General features: G+C 38.7%; 1 protein-coding gene and 1 long non-coding RNA gene across 5 annotated transcripts in view; one reads left to right on the top strand and one right to left on the bottom strand.

Annotated features, from left to right (window-relative positions):
• Positions 1-882: 882 nt before the first annotated feature.
• LOC131523163 (uncharacterized) lies at positions 883-19,312 on the bottom strand. Its single transcript, XR_009266716.1, has 6 exons — positions 19,195-19,312; positions 15,789-15,856; positions 14,049-14,085; positions 11,586-11,693; positions 11,063-11,187; positions 883-1,531 (listed from the first exon to the last, which is right to left on the bottom strand). It is a non-coding gene; the product is annotated as an uncharacterized LOC131523163 (long non-coding RNA).
• Positions 18,779-21,287, top strand: part of sorcs3b (sortilin related VPS10 domain containing receptor 3b) — a 60,490-nt gene continuing 57,981 nt past the window's right edge. For all 4 annotated transcript variants that reach the window (XM_058749277.1, XM_058749278.1, XM_058749276.1 and 1 more), the window contains exon 1: positions 18,779-19,812. In XM_058749277.1, the coding sequence (XP_058605260.1) occupies positions 18,910-19,812 (903 nt within the window). In that variant the 5' untranslated portion in view covers positions 18,779-18,909. The remainder of the gene's footprint in view (positions 19,813-21,287) is intronic.

Below are 21,287 nucleotides of genomic sequence, written 5' to 3'. Positions count from 1 at the left end.
CTTCTACAACAGAATACTGCATTACTATTGTACTATTGCAATTTGTGTATTATAGTATTGATATTTATAGTATTGATATCAGTGTTGTTATAGTTACCCTAGTAAAAAAGTGATACATTTAAAATACATTTATTTCACATTTACATTTATTTTACATTTATTTTCATACTAAGTATTCAATAACATTGTTCAATACTTCTTAAATATTCTAATTAAACTTTATTTGGAGTACTACTTGTGCACAATGCACATTTCTTAATATTAATCCTAAAATGTGTTTTAATGTCACTATAGATGAGGACAGTATGATCTTTGAATAATATCTGTCTTTAAATGCAAGATATTTAAAGTGTACCTGAAGTATACTTCCAGTAGTTCCACATTAGCACAATCAAATATACTTCGGTATATCTTTAGTTGGAATTCAGCACTACTTCCACACAATTAAAATGCATTAAGTACAAAATTAATTGTTCCAATTTAGCAGACTTTAAGTATACCTAGTATACCAAAAGTACAACTGCAGGGTATTAAATATATATATACATATATATATATAAATATACATAAATATATAAATGTATTTGTAGTATACTTAGCATAAAATAAATGTATTTGGTCACACTTTATTTTAAGGTCCAATTCTTGGCATTTAAGAAAAATCACATATGAATTTTGCCTCAATAAACTACAAATTTATTTTGTGTTATTCCTATGTATGTACGAACTATCGTGTATGTTTGCACTATGGCCGTACTTTCTTCTGCACTGGAAGCTCCTGTCTTCAAGTCAAATTCCTTATGTGTGTAAACATACTTGGTAATAAAGCTTTTTTCTGATTTCTGATTTTCTGACTTCTAATTCACTGCTTATTAACAGTTAGTAAAGTAGTTGTTAAGTTTACGTATTGGGTAGGATTGGGTATGTAGAATATGATCATGCAGAATATTGCTTTATAAGGGTCACGTCAATTATCTGTGTTACCTTGTGTTATTCTCCTACGTCTCCATTCTCCTTTACCCCCCACAGTAGCACCGTGACAGAACACCCGACCTTCAACAAGAAAAAAAGGTGTAGTTGCGTGTTTCCCCTCCGTTTTGTTTTCCACGTTTTGTTCAGTGTTTTGTTTTCCATTTTTTCCTTATGGATACCCTCGACTCAATACTCCGGATCCTCCTTGTCACCCTGGCTCATCGGCTCTCTGTCTCGTCTCATCAACCGGCTCCTCTGCCACCTGCTCCGCTGCCGTTGGCCAGCCCCCTGGAGTTAGGGCTGGGCGATATATCGCATGCGATATGCATGCGCATCTCGTCAGTAAAGCCGGTTCCTTGATTAGCGGTAAATCTCCGTCACCATTACGGCTGTGGCCTGGGCCCCACCTGGCGCCGCATGCTCCAAGTCCCTACTGTTTCCTCCATGGCTCCTCCCTCCATCGTCTAGTCCCTGGACTCTGTCTGTCGTCTTCCTCCTGGTAGTCCGTCCTCCTCCCAGACCACCACCTGTGTTGTCCGCCTGCCTTCCTGCCAACCTGCTGTAGGGTATCAGAGTGAATCAGACAATTTAAGATTTGATCAGAACATCGAAACACGAGGAGCCAAATTCCAGAAAGAGGCCCTGGATAACAAGACAACGTCTTAAATTTGTCCACGATACCCTGGTGCCATGAGTCTGAGGGAAGCCAACCAACCACCTCTTTCACAGAACAGCTTACAACATTAACACACACACACAAAAAAGCGCTTATTGATAATTCCAACTCAGGAAGGAGATTGTCAAATTAAGTAACCAAGATTGATGGTCAAAGACACGGCACATCATGGCCATCACATGAGGAAAATCCTTGGTACAGACTTTGCTGGGTGGGTTCCCCCACCCAGGGCAAGAACCAGACTTAAATTCCTTATGAGACCTTTTAACCTCTTTGGTCTTCACAGAACATATTTTCAAGTCCACAGAATGGCTCAGAAAGAATGCCCCAAATCATCTTAAAAGGACTTATGAGCAACTAATGATTTCTATGCATAACTCCATATTATGTATGTAACCCACACATTTGACTATCATTTCCTAATCACTCATTATGTATGTATTTTTAATTACTATGGAATAGCTTAAGGGTTCATATTCATGTTTAGTATGTATGAGTTTGAAAATTCTTGCTTGAAACGTTTCTTCCAATCAATTCTTTGTCAAATGTATCATATTCTGGTTATAGAAATCATATCCAAAATTATACTCTGCAAGAGCGGGAAAATTTGGACTATGTGAATGATAAGATTTATGTATTGGGAGGAGAAACAGAGCAACACCCCGAGCTAAGACAATATCTAATTGGTCAACACACCATTTTGGGATGTGTCCAAAAGCCCAGTTAAAAACTCAGGACACCGTCATTGTTTTTGCTTTGTACTTTTAGCCATGCTCTTAGTCATGCTTGCTTTTAGCTTCTAGCTGTTTGCCTTGTCGGCTTTTTAGCCATGCTTTTTTCATCACTTTTTGAGTTCTTTGAGGGTTGTTCCAGCATGCTTCGGCCTGCACGCCAGCTGCTACCTAACTACGATGAGAAGAAAAACCACCTAGTCTCATTACATCCTTTTATTCTTTTACTTTAGTTTCTTTTCTTTCCGTTGAGAGTTTTGTGTTCTAAGTTAAGTTTGCCGCAAAGTCCAGCTCCGACTGCACCCGCTTCAAACTTCAACCAGCAACTGACTCCGAAACCATTCATCAGCCAATGACTACTGAACTTCCAGCCAATCAGCAACCTCAGGAAACCCCCTTTTCTGCAAAGATGATGACAAAAGGGAATCCCTTAACACAAAGGCAAAGCAAATAATACAACTCCAGATTCTAGCTTAGATGGTGCATTTAATATAAATTTTAAATTCAATGCAAGTGTTAATTAAGTGATTGATGGTTGTTCAGGTCTATATGCAATTGCACATATTGCTATAAACTTGGGATTTCACATTTTCATTCTCAACTCATCCTTTCCTCACTTTCTCTCTTTCTGCAACTTGTGTGAATGTGTGAATGCGTGTGTTCATGTGTTCATGTGTTCATGTGTTAGATTAGTTTACATGTCTTAGGTTTATCCAATAAAGTCTTATTTATATTGAAAAGAGAAGTATCTTGTGTTTTGTTCTTACAAGTTAATGTCTTAAACTGCCGATCTTGCTACTGTGCTATTAAATAGTGTTTTCACTATTTTTTGGATTTTAATATCCAGTGCAGAGTTGATGTTATACAGCTCGTTCAGTGAATCGCCGGCCGACTCAGTGATCAGCCGTAAAACAGTGATTCTGTCCAAATTCCCTAGAAAATCATAAATGATTCCCTTTGAGCTAAATTGACCCGTTTCCCTTACACTGACGTCCCCTGTTTCTATCCCAAGTCCACTCCTTTGTCCGCCCCCTGTCCCCCTCCCTCCAACCCTTTGTTTCTGTGGCGCGAGGACGCGCCTTCTGGGAGGGGGCGATATGTCACGTCGATGATCTGTGCTATGTATGTGTCTTCTGCCTGCCTTGTGTTACCCTTGTTTTGGACTACTAAAGCCTATTATCCTGAATTCTCCTACATCTCCACGCTCCTGACAAGTAGCACCGTGACAATAAGCACTAATAAACAGCCAATGTTAATATTAGGCATGCTAATAAGCAACTAGTTAATAGTGTGAATTGGTCCCTATGCTAAAGTGTTACCATGTATTTCAAATACATTTTGGCATAGTTATTTTTCACTAGGGTGACTAAAACTAAAAGGAAAACTGTCAAAAATACACATTTTTGTGAATTTAAAAAGCTGAAATAAAACAAAATACAAATATTAGATGTATAAACCATATAAAACGTGAACTTGAAAAACCTAGAAATCAGAAATGCTGCCTTGGATACTAACTGAAATAAAAGTTGTACTGTACAGTGAAGTACTAAAATTACTAAAACTAAAACTTAAACTTGAAAAAAATAATTAAAGCTAAATAGAATTATAGAAAATTAAAGTTACTAAAGCTTAAAGTAAATGTAACAAACTAATTCATTCTTAATAAACATTAACAGTATATAAATTATACTAATACTTTAATACTTGATATTTTGACTTAAGACACATCATGGATCTCATTGATTTGTGGTAGTGTTTTAATGAACATATATTGCTAAATGTCCTGACTCATTTGTACAAAGAGTTCAGATGAGGCAAAGGTACTCTGAAATCCCTTGAGAGGTTTAAGTGTGTGTGTGTGTGTGTGTGGGTGTGTGGTCGCATGTCAAGTCAGATGAGTGTCAGACTGCACTTGAACATTTGGTCATTTAAATGAGGATAATTATATATGATCTGACTCAAGTGTATCTGTATAAGGGCAACATGTTCTCTTATGTGTGCGAATGCGACTGTATGTAATTATGTATAATTGGACTCATCTGCCCCCTAAAAGCATCTAAAAATCAATAATTCCTCTAAGGGTCCCAAGACACACTCATTCATGTTCACATTCACACACCCATGTTCATATACACTATACAGTAGATCTATCTCCCTACAAAAATAGAGTGTCTTATCAAAGGCATATTAAATCTTGACTAGCCAATAGCCCTGCATAACGTGACACAGGGTCACAGTAAACATTACAATAACGTCATCCACAAAAAGTCCAGTGAAATATTGTGGGATCTGAAATTAACAGATCTTGACCCACATATAATATCATGTGCAAAATAAATGATCTCCCCCACAGCACATACATACACGAGACGCTCTCGTATTCACTTGTTATCATTCACATATTCACAGGAGTGAGAGAAAGAGACATAAAGTCAGAGAACAGAAATGAAAGGGAATTATTTCTGCACAACATTCTCTCATATAGCTGCTGTAATATTTTAGACATCCTCGAGCAGCAACGTGCCAATCTCCTTTACGTGGAGGGAAAAGGAGAGTGAAGGAAAAAGAAAAGCGGAGGGAGGGAGAGAGAGAGTAGTATAAGGTGCTTTGGGAATTTAGACGAGAGAACATAACAGCACTCTGCTCCATCTGTTATTCATGTTACTGTCTAATGTTGTCTGTCTGAGGCTGCTATTACATATGCCCTGAACTAAAGCTGCATCTTGCCAGCAGTCGCCTTATATAATGCCATGCGTCCACAGCGGAGAAGTTAAGAAGAACCGTCTGGACACAGAGACTGGGACGTGGCCATCTGCGGGATGGCACTTTTTGTTGTATTTAATGTGGCACCTGAAGCACTGCACAGAACGATTTACAAGATACTTACAAGAGTTTTAAGCCTCTAGGATGAGATCTAGCGCAAAGGGAGGGGGATCTGAGTCTACATGCACACAGACATCTTGACATGACATGTTCCTGGGTTAGCAACCATGTTCTTCATGTACACGTCATATCGAGCAGTCATTGACCTCTGACTGTTGGGGAAGAGTTAAAGTTAGGATAACGTAAAGGCTATGATGGGTTGATAGGAATGTGGCTCAAAAATAAGCAGTGCAGGTACACACCCAAGTGCTGCTGACCCTGGAAATGAGCAGTGACTGCTATCACAGTCCGGTTCAATCAACACTGAGCCCTTTTGTAAAGCACTTAACCTCAGCTACAGTATCTACAGGTTGCTACTCTGCAGTGTATTGCACTGCATTGTTTAGTTGAAAAATGGCTTACTCAGAGCTTTTACTTGTGTGTATCTGTGTTATCTCTAGTGTCAAATACTTAAATTTAACCAATTAATTACCAATGGAATTGTATCAACATTAACAAAATCACTGCAAAGGTGGGAAAGAAGCTGCATCTAACATGAAATTTATGTTTATCTTAACAGACTATTTAATGCTGCTCAAAGGTGCATACATGTATTTGCACATCAAATTCATAACAAAGTATAGAAATTATATAAGTTAAAAAAAAAAACAAGGGATGGGATGGGATTTTAGGGAAGGGCAGCAATAGTGTGTGTGTGTGTGTGTGTGTATATAATATATATATATATATGACCCTGGACCACAAAACCAGTCTTAAGTGTCAATTTTCCATTTGAAAGCTGAATAAGCTTTCCATTGATGTATGGTTTGTTAGGATCGGACAATATTTGGCCAAGTTACAACTATTTGAATATCTGGAATCTGAGGGTGCAAAAAAAAAAATAAATCTAAATATTGAGAAAATCGCCTCGTCAAGTTCTTAGCAATGCATATTACTAATCAAAAATGAAGTTTATACATTTGCGGTAAGAAATTTACATTAATTAACATCCTAATGATTTTTGGCATAAAATAATTTTTTTTAATTTTGACCCATACAATGTATTTTTGGTACAAGACTGGTTTTGTGGTCCAGGGTCATATATATATAGAAATAGTTACACTACTTATACAGATTACAAGTTATCCTATTTAATGTAATGTTACTGTCGTGTATGCTAAGGAAGCGCAAGACGAGGAGTAGAATCCAAACAATAGTTTTTAATAATAATAAACAGTAGAAATCCAGGAGAAAGGGGTAGCAAAACACACATGGTAAACTCAATAGCAGACAAAGAGTGGAGGGAGAACACAGGCTTTAAATAATCAATGTAATCAAAGGGGAAACAGAAACAGGTGAGGAGCTAATTAACCAATAGGGAAACTAAAGAAACTAGGTCAAACATGTGACAGAACGCCCCCTCCCGGAATGGCGCGTCCCCGTGCTGACAAATATAGTCCAACAGAGGAGGGTGGGGGTTCTGGAGGTGGGCATGGAGCAAGAGGAGGGCAGGCAATGGGAAAGGGGCAAAACCAAAAGTCAGTCCAAGGGGGAGTGGAGGGTGGGAGGAGCCTGAAGCAGGAGAAGCCAGGTGGTTATCCAGAGGCCAGCCAGGATGGCGGCCCACGGCGGAGTCGACGGTGGGAGGAGCCATGGTGGAGAATGGGCCGACGACACCAGGGGGCCGACTGACGGAGACTGCGCTGCTGGAGAAGGAGACCCAGGTGGAACGGGGCAGACGGAGAGCCGGGGCGGAACTGAGGGTCCGGAGGGCCAAGGCAGAGCTGAGGGCTCAGGCGACTGAGGCAGGGATCCGGAAGACCGCAGTGGAGCCGGTGCGACTGAGGACGCAGGTGGAGCCGGAGGGAAGGAGGAGCCTGACTGAGCCGGAGGGATGGAGTGATGAGGCAAAGCCAGAGAAGTGGAGTCCCGAGGTGGTGGATGGTCGACGACTGACCAAGGCGGAGCCGGAGAGACAAGGGAGCCCGGTGGAGCCAGTGGGATGACGGGCACCGGTGGAGACGAGGGAGCTAGGAGCCGAGGTGGAGCCGATGGGTCGGAGGGCCGAGGTGTAGTCAAGGGCTCGGAGACTGGGAGTGGAGACAGGGGATCCGCACATCTGAGCGGAGCTGGAGACTGGAAGTCCCGAGGCGGCAGAGCAGAGCGCATGGCAGGTGCTGACTGAGGGTGAGCTAAGGGACTATCAGGCATCAGGGGTGTTGGAGGCGAGAAGCTGACTGGCTTGAGAGGAGGCGGGAGAGGGAGGCTGGGAGGGAACACAGGAGGTTCAGGGCTGGACGGGACCAGTGGAGACACAGGAGATTCAGGGACACAGGTTTGTACTTCTCCCCACCAGTCAATAAGGTCTGTCTGAAAAATGTCCTTCAGTTCCTCTACATATCTCCCAGAGATCAGTTGCAGCTCACCCCCAGTCGCAGGAGTGTGGGCGGGGCTTCCCTCCAAGCCCTCGAGTTCCACCAAAACTCCCTCGGTGACGGATGATGTTGCCGGCTCACGGACTTGGTCAGAGGATGGTAGTGGCTCAGTCGCAGCAGGCTCAGGCTCTCCGTCTGCCATGGGCTCAGGCAGTATCTCCGTAGATCGGGGTGACGGCTGGCTGGTCTCTGGCAGTGGTGGAGTGGGGCCGGTGGCGATATCATCCTCCACAGGGCCGACGGTGAAAGCTGACTCGTTGTGTATCAGCACCCACACCACACAAGCGGCGAAATCCTCTTTGGGACCGTTCGCTGGTAGGCGTGCCTTACACTGCTCGCTCAGGCTGATGTAAAAGACACAGAGCGAGCGGTCCGGGAAGTGGGTAAGGCACGCCAGATCTAAAAAGTCCCTTGTATGGTCCTCCAGCGAACGGTCCAACTGCTTCAGGCACAGGAGTTGGACACCGGGCAGATCCATTCCGGGAGAGAACAAAACAAAAAGAATAAAATAAACAGAAAGAAAAACGCCGCTTAAGTACTTAACTGTTTCGGTCTGCTATTCTGTATGCTAAGGAAGCGCAAGACGAGGAGTAGAATCCAAACAATAGTTTTTAATAATAATCCACAGTAGAAATCCAGGAGAAAGGGGTTGCAAAACACACATGGTAAACTCAATAGCAGACAAAGAGTGGAGGGAGAACACAAGCTTTAAATAATCAATGTAATCAAAGGGGAAACAGAAACAGGTGAGGAGCTAATTAACCAATAGGAAAACTAAAGAAACTAGGTCAAACATGTGACACTGTAACCTATCACATTTCCAAAGTAACCTTCCCAACACTGTATGCATGTACTGTATATATACACACACACACATACATATACATATACATATACATACATACGTATACATATACATAGGACTCTCAGTTTAGCTTCTCGACTGAATCTAACAATTGACATAAAATCATAGTATGTCATATTTTGGCATAATTTGCAGAAATATGTGACCTTGGACCACAAAACCAGTCTTAAGTCGGGGGTATACATGGGGTATATTTGTAGCAATAGCCAAAAATACATTGTATGGGTCAAAATTATTGATTTTTCCTTTTATGCCAAAAATCATTAGGACATTAGGTAAAGACCATGTTCCATTAAGATATTTTGTAAGTTTCCTACTGTAAATATATAAAAATGATAATTTTTTGTATCTCGGCCAAATATTGTCCTATCCTAACAAACCATACATCAATGGAAAGCTTATTTATTCAGCTTTCATATGGTGTATAAATCTCAATTTCGGACAATTGACCCTTATGACTGGTTTTGTGGAGCAGGGTCACATATTATTCAGTTCATTATTCATTATTCAGTTCATTTGATTAGGTATTATGTGTAGGTATATTAGTTTAGGTATTTCTCCCCAATACATTTTTTTTGTGACACTCAATAAGAAGTATCATAATTTTGGACCCTTTCTGTGGCACTAATCTTACTTTTTCCCTCTAATTTTACACAAATTGTGCTGTTGGTAGCATTCAACCTTATCCTAGTATTATTTTAAGAAAAAATTATCAGACAAATATTTAATGTAATGTATGGGGGAAAATAAATCGAACATTTTGATGAACATTTTGGTACCAAACTATCTTGCTTCTAATTAGTGACATATTAATTTAAGATAAATCCGCAATCTAGTAACCCACTCATCTGCTCTCTAAAAGCATCTACACATCAATAATTACTCGAAGAGACCAAAACACACTTTCACTCACATGCGCACATAAACATACACAAACATATGCACACTAGTAAGTGTACTGTCTGTTATCCCAGGCATATTAAATCCCGACTGAGTAATAGCGCCGCAGAACATGGCATGGGGTCACAGTAAACATTACAACAACAACATCAGCTGAAATAAAAACCCCATGGTGAAATATTGTGGGATTTTAAATCAACAGATCTTGACCCACATGTAATATGGTCTGTGCAAAATAAATCTCCCCCACAGCACACACATATATATGAGACGCTCTCGTATTCACTTGTTATCATTCACATATTCACAGGAGTGAGAAAAAGAGACAAAGTTGAAAAGGAAAATAAAAGAGAATTATTTCTGCACAAGACATTCTCATATAGCTGTTGTAAGACCTCAGACACCCTTGAGCAGATCTCAGATCTTCTTACACAGAAACTCTGTTACCCATTCTGGAGTATTTTTCTTTAATATAGATACATACTTTAGGGCTTAACTGTAAAACATGTCCCCCCCAAAAAAACTGCAAACCTCTAAAATAAATAGAAAATAAAACAGCGCATATAATATTTTGTGTTCCCAGGGTGAAAATCAACATTTTCTGAAGGCAAACTGTTCACAGACTATTTGTTGGGGAGAAAAAATGTACTTCAGTTTTTCAGAGTTCATTTTTAGACCTTTTTTGTACCACATTTGTAAAAATTATTTATAAAAGATCCAAGGACTTCCTGGCTAAACCTAACGTGTACAGTACAAGCTTCCTAATGGACCAGACGGCATTTCAAAATTAATTACTTTGTTGTGATTTGCACAGAATATTGCTACTTATAAGTCTGACATCTCACCTGACCATTTCTTTCAGGATAGCAATTTTGGAAATTCTAGCAATAAAGCAGACTCATAATGCAAGATATGGGAGCACGACTGGTTCTCAACAAGCTAAGGAAGCTCTGTGAGAAAGCTTTCTGTCTAGTAAATGACAATATAATCCAGTCTTCTATGCAACTTAGTTTTGTTCGCTTATGACCTGCAATAGCTTTTCCTGGAGTCTTTGCTATATCTGCTCTTAAAACTGTTTTTCAACTCAACCTCAAGTTTTAAAACTGGATTAAACCGATTTCAAGACTGGATTACACTGATTAAAGACTGATGCAACACAGACGGGTCTGTCTTTTCAACACCCTGTTGTTTTAATAATCATTAGGGTTTAACAGACTCTTAGGCCCTGTGAAGTCAAAAGACTCTCTGCTATTAATTTTGCTCTGATATCTAGAGAGTGGTAAAGAGTGACTAAAAGACTGACATTTGCTCTGTCCTATCTCTCTCTCTCCATGCACTGGTTTAAACTGATCTGGACTCTAGGGCCTGAATTTATCGATTTTTTTTTCTTCTTCTTTTTATCAGGGCAGGTAGAAGGAGGACTTTTACCAGGACACATTACATGGCCAGGAGCTCTTCCAAAAGATCTTGTGCAGTACTTTGCTTTTTGTTTTGTGCTAAAATAACATTTTCGCTACTGATCTTATACAACTTATACATTTTACATGCTTTTACATACATCAGCGATTCATATTTAAAGGAATAGCTTACCCCCCAAAAACTAAAATCATAATTTACTCACATCATTTATGTCATCAATATGCATTTCTTTCTTCTGTGGAAAAACTGACTGTTTAGTCTTTGTCCATACAATGAAAGTCAATCAATCCGATGTTGTTTGTAATCTTCAAAATATCTTTTTATGTCCTGCAAAAAAAAAAAAAAAGGTTTTAAATAACATAAGGTCGAGGAAATGACAACAGAATTTATTTAAATTTTGGGGTAAACTATCACTTTAAATGTTTTACATATTTGCCATTTTTTAACAGTGACTATCAGTGTTGTGCAATAGTGTCACTACAATTAGTTTAACTACATTTCCGAGTAGGGAGCTTTACTTTATTGATTAAGCAGTGGGGTACTGCTGACAAACACCATGGCATTACATTTTCACTGACATTATTTCAGCAGTGAAGTTGCTTGTCCAGCTGTTTTGAATCAGAACTAGCAAATGTGAATCATTGAGACAGCTCATACTCACAGTAATGGTATACTTTAAAAAAAAACACAGAACAAAATGAGCACTGCATGAAGTGGATATTTACCCACAGTCCTTTGAAACCTGCAAATGCATCCTATCCTTTGGCAGAGATTAAGATCGTCTTCATTAGGTTCAACACCTGCATGTGCAGCTTGTGAAAAATGACTTTGTACTGCAAGTAAAAACATTTTTTCAACCAATCAAAAAAAACCCAAAAACACTTGAAGTAAAAAAAATAACATTACCATGTGCTCTATCCACCTTATTTTGCAATGCGGAATAAAGCTGTTTTCGTTGAATGTGTAGACTTCAAATTGATTAGCTGCTATATATCTACAAGAACAACAAAGTGCAGTAAATGGTAAAACTACTTGCACTACAAACCAGTGTACTTGAATATGAAGATAAATTAAAATAATACAAGAAATACTAGTTTGCCATATCAAGCAGCATAAAAGGCTATTTTTGAGGCCACGCCTCATCTTACATTTAAAATAAGGTGAATAGATTGACATCCAAATACCATGGTACATAAATATGAATCTGATCTGATTTTACATCTGGTATTTGCATCTGATACCATCAGTGTACTAGGGTACTGCCACAGTAGGCTGCTTTTTGAAAGCTAATTTTGAGAAACTTCTGCTGAGTCATATGAATAGGTTTTTTAGATGTGTTTGACAGTACGCACCTGGCAACTGGTTCATTTTTAACCACTCACTTTCTCTCCTCATTAACACACACATCAACTGCAAACATAGATTTTTTTAATTCTTTGGATATTTTTTTGTAATAAATATTATATCAAATATTTTTAATATTTTATAAAAAATATTCATCTGAAATATCTTGCCATGTAGCTTGTAGTGTAAAAGTATCTTCCAGCGTATCTTAATGACCTTTTTTTTATTATTATTCATTACCTTCAGAAAGTATGAAAACAAACAAAACCATAACCTGGACATTTTAGGCAATTTAGAAATCTCGGCCAGGACATGTCATGGAAAAAGAGGATGTATAGTCACCCTACCCAACACTGTTGAGTAAATACAATATAACCCGAGGCACAATGCATCTCATAAACCCCCTTTTTAGTCTACTTGTCATTATTTGAATGTATGGTTATGGTGTGAGACTTATGGTTCTTATACATATTGTTTTAGCCTTTCAATAACGGAGAGGCAGACATCACTCTCTCTTTCTCTCTCGCACTCTCTTTTAATCCATTGCACATCTCATAGGCTCTTCTTTTGATTTATGTCTATTAAGGTACTCATATAGAAAACAACTTATTTATTGATTTGTTTTCCCAAAGAGCCAAAGTCAATCTGATAGTATTGATTCATGCTGTGCCTTGGAAAAACATTAGAAGGCACAAACTGATTCAGTTCATTCTGTGTATCTGAAGAATAGTATTCTTTTCTGTCTCAAATGACACACTTATGAACCTCTGTCTGTCTGGAGCATGCATGTATAAGGCTAAGACAGAGTGAATGAAACTAAGTGGGTCAGAGAGTTTGTTCATTAACAGATGGTGTTTGCTTTCCAGTGGCAATAAACAAATGCACTCAGCAGAGCCATAAAGACCTGTGAATATTTGTGTGTCTGCATGTGTTTGTATTGCTAATATGCATGGATGCCCGTATATAAATGAATAGGCTGCTCTCTGATTAAGATTTTGAATGGCGAAGCTGCAGCGGTAATTGGAGAGCGAGGGAAAGGAGCAAGAGAGAGAAAGAGAGTCAACATTAAAACACAGAGAGAATGATTCCAAAACCCCATTAAAGACAAGCCACGTCTTGTGTGCAGTGGTCTTCATTATTCATTAATAGTTCATTTGCCAGCGTAATTGTAACTGATAGTTTGGTCTCAGACTGATTGTGTTTATTGCCCTCAAGATGTGTGCCACTGTTTTCATATTTAGTGAGTTTAACAGGAGATTTATTGTAAGAGGTACCAATGAGTTACTCTTATTCCTAATCCTGTTGACTATAATTTTGTTACGTAATAAAATAGACATTTTATTCATCAATCACATAATTGCCATGGCGATGGGTCAATAAGGCAATCAAAATAATGTGTAAATGCAGCATCTTTAGCTTGGTGACCTGACCTCTAACCACTGGGGAAACATCTGAATGAAATTTATCACATTGTTTGAGTAATTTGTACTTGCCTGCTATTCAGAACATCTTTATGCACTCGATTGTGAATATTTTTGGTTTTTCATAGAACACTTCTCAATTGTTTCTCTTCACATTTATGTCTAGGTAAAGCACTTTAATGGGATAGTTTACCAAAAATGAAAAATCTGTCATCATTCACTCATGTTGTTTCAAAACAGTTTTACTTTTAAACATCACAGCTGTTCCAAAATATATTTTGCAGTGATTTGCTTTATGTCTCATGTTTTCACTACTGCTTACCTTATACATTGGTCAGAAATGCTTTTCCATAAATTAATGATTCCGGAATAGTTAAAGGAATAATTCACCCAAAAATAAAAATTCAGTCACCATTCACTCACCCTCATGTAATTCCAAACCAACGTGCATTTCTTTCTTCTGTGGATCAGAAAAAAGCAAGATGTTAGGGAGCATGTTCAAACTGACTCATCTTCTGAAGCTTTGTGAATGGCTTTTTGATTTATTATTTAAATCATTATTCACTGAAAAATCTATCACAGCATATTAAAAATTGTCACACAACAACTGGTTACAAAACACGTGAGCATCACTAATGTCAAACTATGCAAATAATGTTGTTCATTTCCGTCAGTTCATCAATGGCTTCAGAAGACTTGAAATATTATATTTACATTTAGTCATTTAGCAGACACTTTTATCCATTGATAGTGAATTGGTGGGTTTTTGTTAAATGTGAGCCAAAATCATCACAATTAAAAGGACCAAAGACTTAAACTACTTCAGTCTGTGTGCATTGAATTTATTTAATACACGAGTTTCACAGTTTGAGTTGAATTACTGAAATGAATGAACTTTTCCATGACATTGTAATTTATTGAGATGCACCTGTATATCATATAGCACATGATTTGTATGGACATACTTTATGAGACTTTTATCATGCATTTTAGAACTTGATAGCATCCATATGGAAAAGAATTGCATGAACATGTGTCAAAACTCCATTCGTGCACCACAGAAGAAAAAAGTCATATGGCTGGAATGACATGAGGGCGAGTAAATAATGACAGGTGGGTGAACTAACACTTTAAGCTTCAGACTTGAGCCCTACCATAACAGCCAAGAGAAAATGCTTTTAAAAGTTCAGTCTATAATGTTGCCACTGACACGCTATTTTCAGTTCTGCAACAACAAAGGCTTTTGTTGATCAGGGTAGACCTTTGCTGACCTTGTTGGAGACTCATGCCCATGTGTTTACCAACAAAAATCCAGGCTCTGCAGTTTAAAAATGCATCACGTCAGTAGTTTGAGTTTGTCTTTGAATTGTTTTTGAAATCCAGAGATTTGTTCAGACTGTGAGCATTGCCCAGATAATGAGCCATAATGAAGAGAAAAAACTGCACAGATAATGAGCCGTAATGAACAAAAGAACATTTTCTTCGTAAAAACAATTAATCTAATATGGATTATTCAGTTTTAGGACAGTCAGGAATTTCAGTGCTCTTCTCTCTCCTTTCTTTGTTCATTTTTTTTTTTAAATAAATCCAGTTGAGTGTAGCTGAGTGTAGCTGCTTCATTATGTCAGTTTCTGGTATTTCTCTCTTTCTCTCAGCTGACTGTTTCTGCGCAACATAGAAACCCATCCACTAGGACCAATGAATGTGCGCTTATGTATGTGTATGTGTGTGTGTGCGTGTGTGTTTTCCACTACACACAATGGCAACTGCAGTGATAAAAGCTCTGCAGCACTCTCTTTCACATGTCTGCATAAGTGTGTGTGTGTGTGTGCGTAAAGGAGGAGGCCATTTCAGTGTCTGTCAGATCTCATACCGGAGTGTCAGAGCTAACAAGCTCCTGCATGGACTGAGAACACTACAAATGGGACACTGCCTGGAGGCTGCGAATCTTCCCTCATGCATGTGTTTGAATGTGCATGAACATACGTCAGTCTGAAGAATGTGACATTAAGTGTCTATATTTTGCAGCAGTGTATCGTAAATTGCAGAGAAGACTGTCTGTTTTTGTTTGAGTATGACAGAAGCGTGATATACTGGGGGATGTGAGTGGACTAAGAGCGCATGAGCCGCATGTATATTTTGTATTTTTTTTTAAAGTCATACCATTGCTGCCGGCCAACTGGTGGAGTATTCAAGGCTGGAATCATAGGGAAATCCTGACAGAGTCTGCCCTAAAGTAAAAATGTCACAGAGGAAGAGGTTATTGATTTATTACCCTTGAAACTGTCAGAAAATCTGACAAAGCATTGACACAGCAATAAGTGATTAGTGAAATGCCAATTATCCGATACATGCAAACTATTCCCGTCAGTCACCTTCACATTGCGACTACACCAGGCATTCCGCCAGGAAAAAGCTTCCTTTCAAAACACAAACAAATGATTTATGAACGCAACAAGGGGAAGGAATACCATTGAAAAAGCTGATGCTGCAATTACTCATGTAAAATGACACACCTTTAGTGCATTTAAAAAGTTGTGTCTTTGTTGAGGTACACGGTCATATTCAGATGGTGAAACAGGGTGGAAATCATATTGAAAACTCACATACATATAAACACAGATAAATTATCAGTGAATATACAGTACCATTCCTCTTCACAAATGTGAAAAGCTTTAAGTTTGGATGGATGGATGGATGGATAGATAGATAGATGTGCTATTACCTTAAATGCATAATCCACCCAAAAATGAAATTTTACTCATGTTGTTCCAAACCTTTATGCATTTCTTTGTTCTGCTGAACACAAAAGATATTTTTAAGCATGATGATAACCAATTTCACTTCCCATTGACCCCCTTTTGTCTAATGCAACCAACAATGTAAGTTTGCAACAATCTTCAAAATATCTTCTTTTGTGTTTTGCAGAACAAAGAAATGAATAAAGGTTTGGAACGACATGAGGGTGAGTAAATGATGACAGAATTTTCATTTTTGGGTAGGGTGAACTTTCCCTTTAAGCATCGAACACTTATTGTGTGAAGTGTTTATTCAACTTGAATGTTCTAATAAATTAAATCAGGTCAACTTAACAGCTAGGTCAGCTGATGATTTAAGACAGTGACTGCGATACAGTTCAATAAATCATTCTAGCTGTTAACAAGGGTTAGAGTTCAGCTGAGAGTGCTGGAAAATAAAGATATCTATGGCACTTACATAAATCCTCTGGGTTTTCTGTGATGGACAGAGCTAGGGTAATTTCCACCTTAATCGTGGCAAAAAAAAAAAAAAAGACTAGATATTTCTGACCTTCCTCATGTCAGGCTGAACATGCACGTTTATATGTGTGTCCATGTGTGAAAGTGTTCCAGTTCATACAGAGCCTGTTGTAACTGTGCATTAACTCTGCTGCATAAAGAGCTTTCCTTGCCCCTCCTGCTTCAAACACACGCCACTTCCTTCCCAAAGGAGAGGAAAGACATCTCTTGCCCTCTCTCTCTTAATGTCTGTTTCTCTCTCTAATCATGCAATCGACAGGTTGTTTTAAATTAATCATAAATGCAAATCTTCTTCATGCTTGCTTTCCTTTTTTTTAATCTTTTCCAAATTGCAGTTCACTACAGAGATGATTAGGATGTTTATACAGAGAATTCAGATACTTATAACTTATATATAGATTACTGTTTACTGTGTCTTGCAACGGTTCAATACTAAACCTCTTATTTTCAGGTTTTAACTTTGAAATGAAAGGAATAGCTCATGGAAAATGAAAATTCTGTCAATACTCTGATGTCATTCGAACGTACTATAGGAAAAGGTAAAAAAAAATAGGGCCTAGAGTACTGTGTTAATATGAAGGAATTTTAGGTATTGATTTTTCACAGGTGTTTTAACTGTATTTTGAAATGCACATTGCATTGTGTTGAGTTTTAGGGTAATGGAAATGTCTGTAAACTTAACAGATAATGTCCTGGCAGAAAATTACCAGTACCTTTTTTTCTTACAGTGTACAGAAGCCAGACTCTTTCACTGAGGAAACAAATAAAGTTTCAGCTTATATTTATCACAGTTGTGACATTATGGCGCACAATTGCTAATTTATTTCTCACAATGTGACTTTATTTCTTATTTTAAACATATCTTTATTTTTTAATCTGAAGCAGAAACTGGCTTCTGTATAGACCTGCATGGTGTTATTTATTCAGTGAAACACAAAAAGAGAATTTTTCCCATACTCCGAGAGTTTTCATAATGACCAAAAACTCCATAGAATTACTCCACACTACTTATAGATTCTGATGTGACTCATTCTGCTTCTTAGATCCTTATGTCGTCAATCAATCTATTGTAGACACGAATTTGGGCCCTAGCAAGCGCCTTGATAAACTTTAAAATTGGGACACAGATGACTCAATTTCCTGCAACACAATTATGCAGTCACACATTAAAACATCACTGGTATTTATGAACAATATTGCGGCATAACACACCATGCAGGGCCAATATCTTTCTGGTATCATGTTGAATATTCTTTGATCTACTTTGTTCATCATTTCTGTCAGTTTAAGAGACTGAAAAAAACCTGACAACAATTCTAAGCAAACTAATTTTGATTTCAAATAGCAAAAGGTTTATATTTTGGTACATTGTGTAAATGTTGACTGTGAGCTGACTGAGACACCCCAAATCTTTTAAACTTCTATAGCTTTGTGTAAGGAACAAACTAAAATGTAAGGTGTTAAAAAAATCCCTCCTTCCCCTCCCTCCACTGAAGCTCTGAAACCTCATTCGCATCCACATTTAGATTTAAAAGATTCCATGTCAATCCACCTTGCTATCTTTGACACCATTTACGCCGAATACCATTTCTTATCATGTGTTTTCAAAGCAACTTACCACTTTGAATCTGCAGAATTGATAGTGAAATTAGATAGCTAGAGTATAAGGGAATAACAATCAAAATTTTCATAACCATATTCTGCTGTGCTTTTATGGCATTTTTGTTCATTTTTGGAGACAGATGTGGTCACAATGCACTTCCAGTATATAGAAAAGTAATACATACAGATTCTTCACAATATATGTGTCAGTATGTTTAGAAGGACAACAGGGAGTGTAAATGATAAAAGTTTATTTAAGGAGCCTCAGTCACCGTTTAATTCATTTCTTAAAATGAACACTTATCAGTGGTTATCATTTTGTTTCTGTATTTAAAATCTGTCTCTCACTGATGTGACGGCAGACGAGCTTATCTGTTTTCCTGCTTACATATTAATATGAAAAGATGCAGTCTCGACTGCTCCAGATGTCTCTGCTCGCGGATACCCTCGGGGCCATCGCTATACCCCGCGCGCGCACCTGTCACACACTGCTCCCGAGCTCGATCCAAGCCGGAGTGAGTGAGAGCGTGTCATTCAGCGGCTCCACCCCTCCGGTAACTACACCCCGCTCAGAACCGACCAAACCCGCACATCAGACACATTCACCGTTATACAGGTATCCCCCCAACGTCCCTACCGTGGCGAAAAGTTATTTAAGGTGTTTATGTTGGGATTTTAAGGGAACTTACGTGGACTTGGTAGGGTCTAAAAGAAAAAAAATGAAAGGGAGGATTATGAAGGATGTCTTGGGGTTCGAGTCGAGCTGGACGTACTGGACGCTGTTTTTTCTCTGCGCTCTCGTGCCGCTCCCAGTGCGCTCAGATATCACTTGTGCCTCGTGCTTCGCACCAATACGCCGGAATGAAGCGCACGCGAAGCCAACAGCTTTTATCAGCCGTGATTTTGGAAGTGCACCGGACGGCAGCACTGATAAAAACTGGAAATGGAGACTTGATGGAACTCAACTTTCCCCCGAAGCGCACAAAAAGTCTCCTTTCGTGTCCTGGAGAGAGAAACTGCAGAACGCGCACATATCCAGAGCGGAATGGACGAGCCCAGCTGAAGAAAAAGACGGAAAAGTTTATCCAACAGAGGAAACCAAAGTGAACAGGAGAGAAAAGCGCAGTCTGTTTCCGTCTGACAGCGCGGCCGGTTCTCGGTTCGAGTTCAGGCGTACCGGAGGAGTTGACGGTACCGGGAAGAGCCCGAGACAGAATGAGCCACACCTGATCACGTCAACCTTTGCGCTGTCCGGAGATTCGGCTCATAATCAGGCCATGGTGCTGTGGTCCGGACACAACAGCAGCGTGAGTGTAAACTTTATCCAACGTAGTTCACTCGAGTCAGAGCCATACTTTGGTAATTGTTACTAATATATACTTGTAAAGTTAAAATGGAACAAGTGGGTCATCTTATCTGTAGTTTTGTATTGTGATGGCTTTGATATTCTGAAGTAGCTCACACGCAGGACTCGTGCGCGGCAGCTGCAAAACCAGCGCGCGCACGCGTGCGTCACCCTTTTTGTTTCTTTTATAGCAAAAACAAAAAAAATCTCTGTTGTGATTATGAACAGAGACTCCGCAACCAAGGCGCACCATCCAAAGCACGGGTAAAAAAGCGCACAATTCCCTTGCTCAAGCATTTGACAGACCACAAATTAATATGCAGTGAGAACATAATCCACGAATGAAAAGAAAAATCAATACGCCTCCTCTTAATATTAACGTTTCTATAATGAATGTGTATTTTCCATAAATGATTATATTGATTATTGAAAACCATCAGTTGTCATAACACTCATACAATAATTTCTCTGTTATTCTGATGATTTCAAAGTATGTTTGAGCATAATAGACCTTCATTTTTATTGTCACTGTTGTGCTCATACTCAACTTTCTCTGAAATTTCTCTTCAACTCTTTATTTATATGGCAGATTTTAAGATTTATATGTAAATATTGTATGTAAATATTGTTACTGTGCCTTTATTTGTATGTATTTTATGAGCAACACATTTCATACAAGAATTCTTGATTGAAGTGTCTCATAACTCATGACATTTGCCCTCATATCTGAATATGTGTACTTATATTTGTACAAGCTTCCTTACTACAGACTATGCAAAAAGAGTATAGGCTGTCAAAATATATAGTATTTATGAAACTGTAGGCAAGCAATACCCAGATGACCTACTGCATCTGCTGAGATAATGAAGTGTGCAGCTAGTGGACACTTTTCTGTCCCATAAGGCCATGGTAGCTGAGAGAAGTAGAAAAACATGGTTCAGAATTGTGAGCCAAGTGCTTTTGGTCAGAAAGTACTTTCTTGTGGCTAAATATTGAATGCATTATTTTGCAGTTGTTGTCGGTAAATCACTAAAGACAATGTCAATGAGATGCAGTTTGTTCGAATCCATTGCATATCAAGTACATACAGGATTTCGGACACAGCTTTCGTCTCATTTTCCATCACCTGTGGTTTGATGCATACTTCATTTTGCATTTTGCAATATAATTCATTTTGCATTACTTCATCTGTTCTGGGATGCAGATGTTTCAGAAGAACCTGCCAATAAGAACACGGTTCAGTGCACAGTTCAGAAGAATGAATTGATATTACTTTAATATGACTGTCAATTATCTGCCTGCACCGCTTTACTTTATAAACAATCAATTTCTTTCATCAATAATCTACTTGCTGCATCTGCTAGATATCTACATCTCTAGCACCCAGGGTGCTCTGTTTGTATTTCTCCATATGCTGCTGTGTTTTGAGTGTGAATT

This window comes from Onychostoma macrolepis, chromosome 17 (genome assembly GCF_012432095.1).
Source record: "Onychostoma macrolepis isolate SWU-2019 chromosome 17, ASM1243209v1, whole genome shotgun sequence".
Lineage (NCBI taxonomy): Eukaryota > Metazoa > Chordata > Actinopteri > Cypriniformes > Cyprinidae > Onychostoma > Onychostoma macrolepis.
Note: the sequence above shows the minus strand (reverse complement) of the source record. Positions and strands in the feature narration are given on the sequence as shown.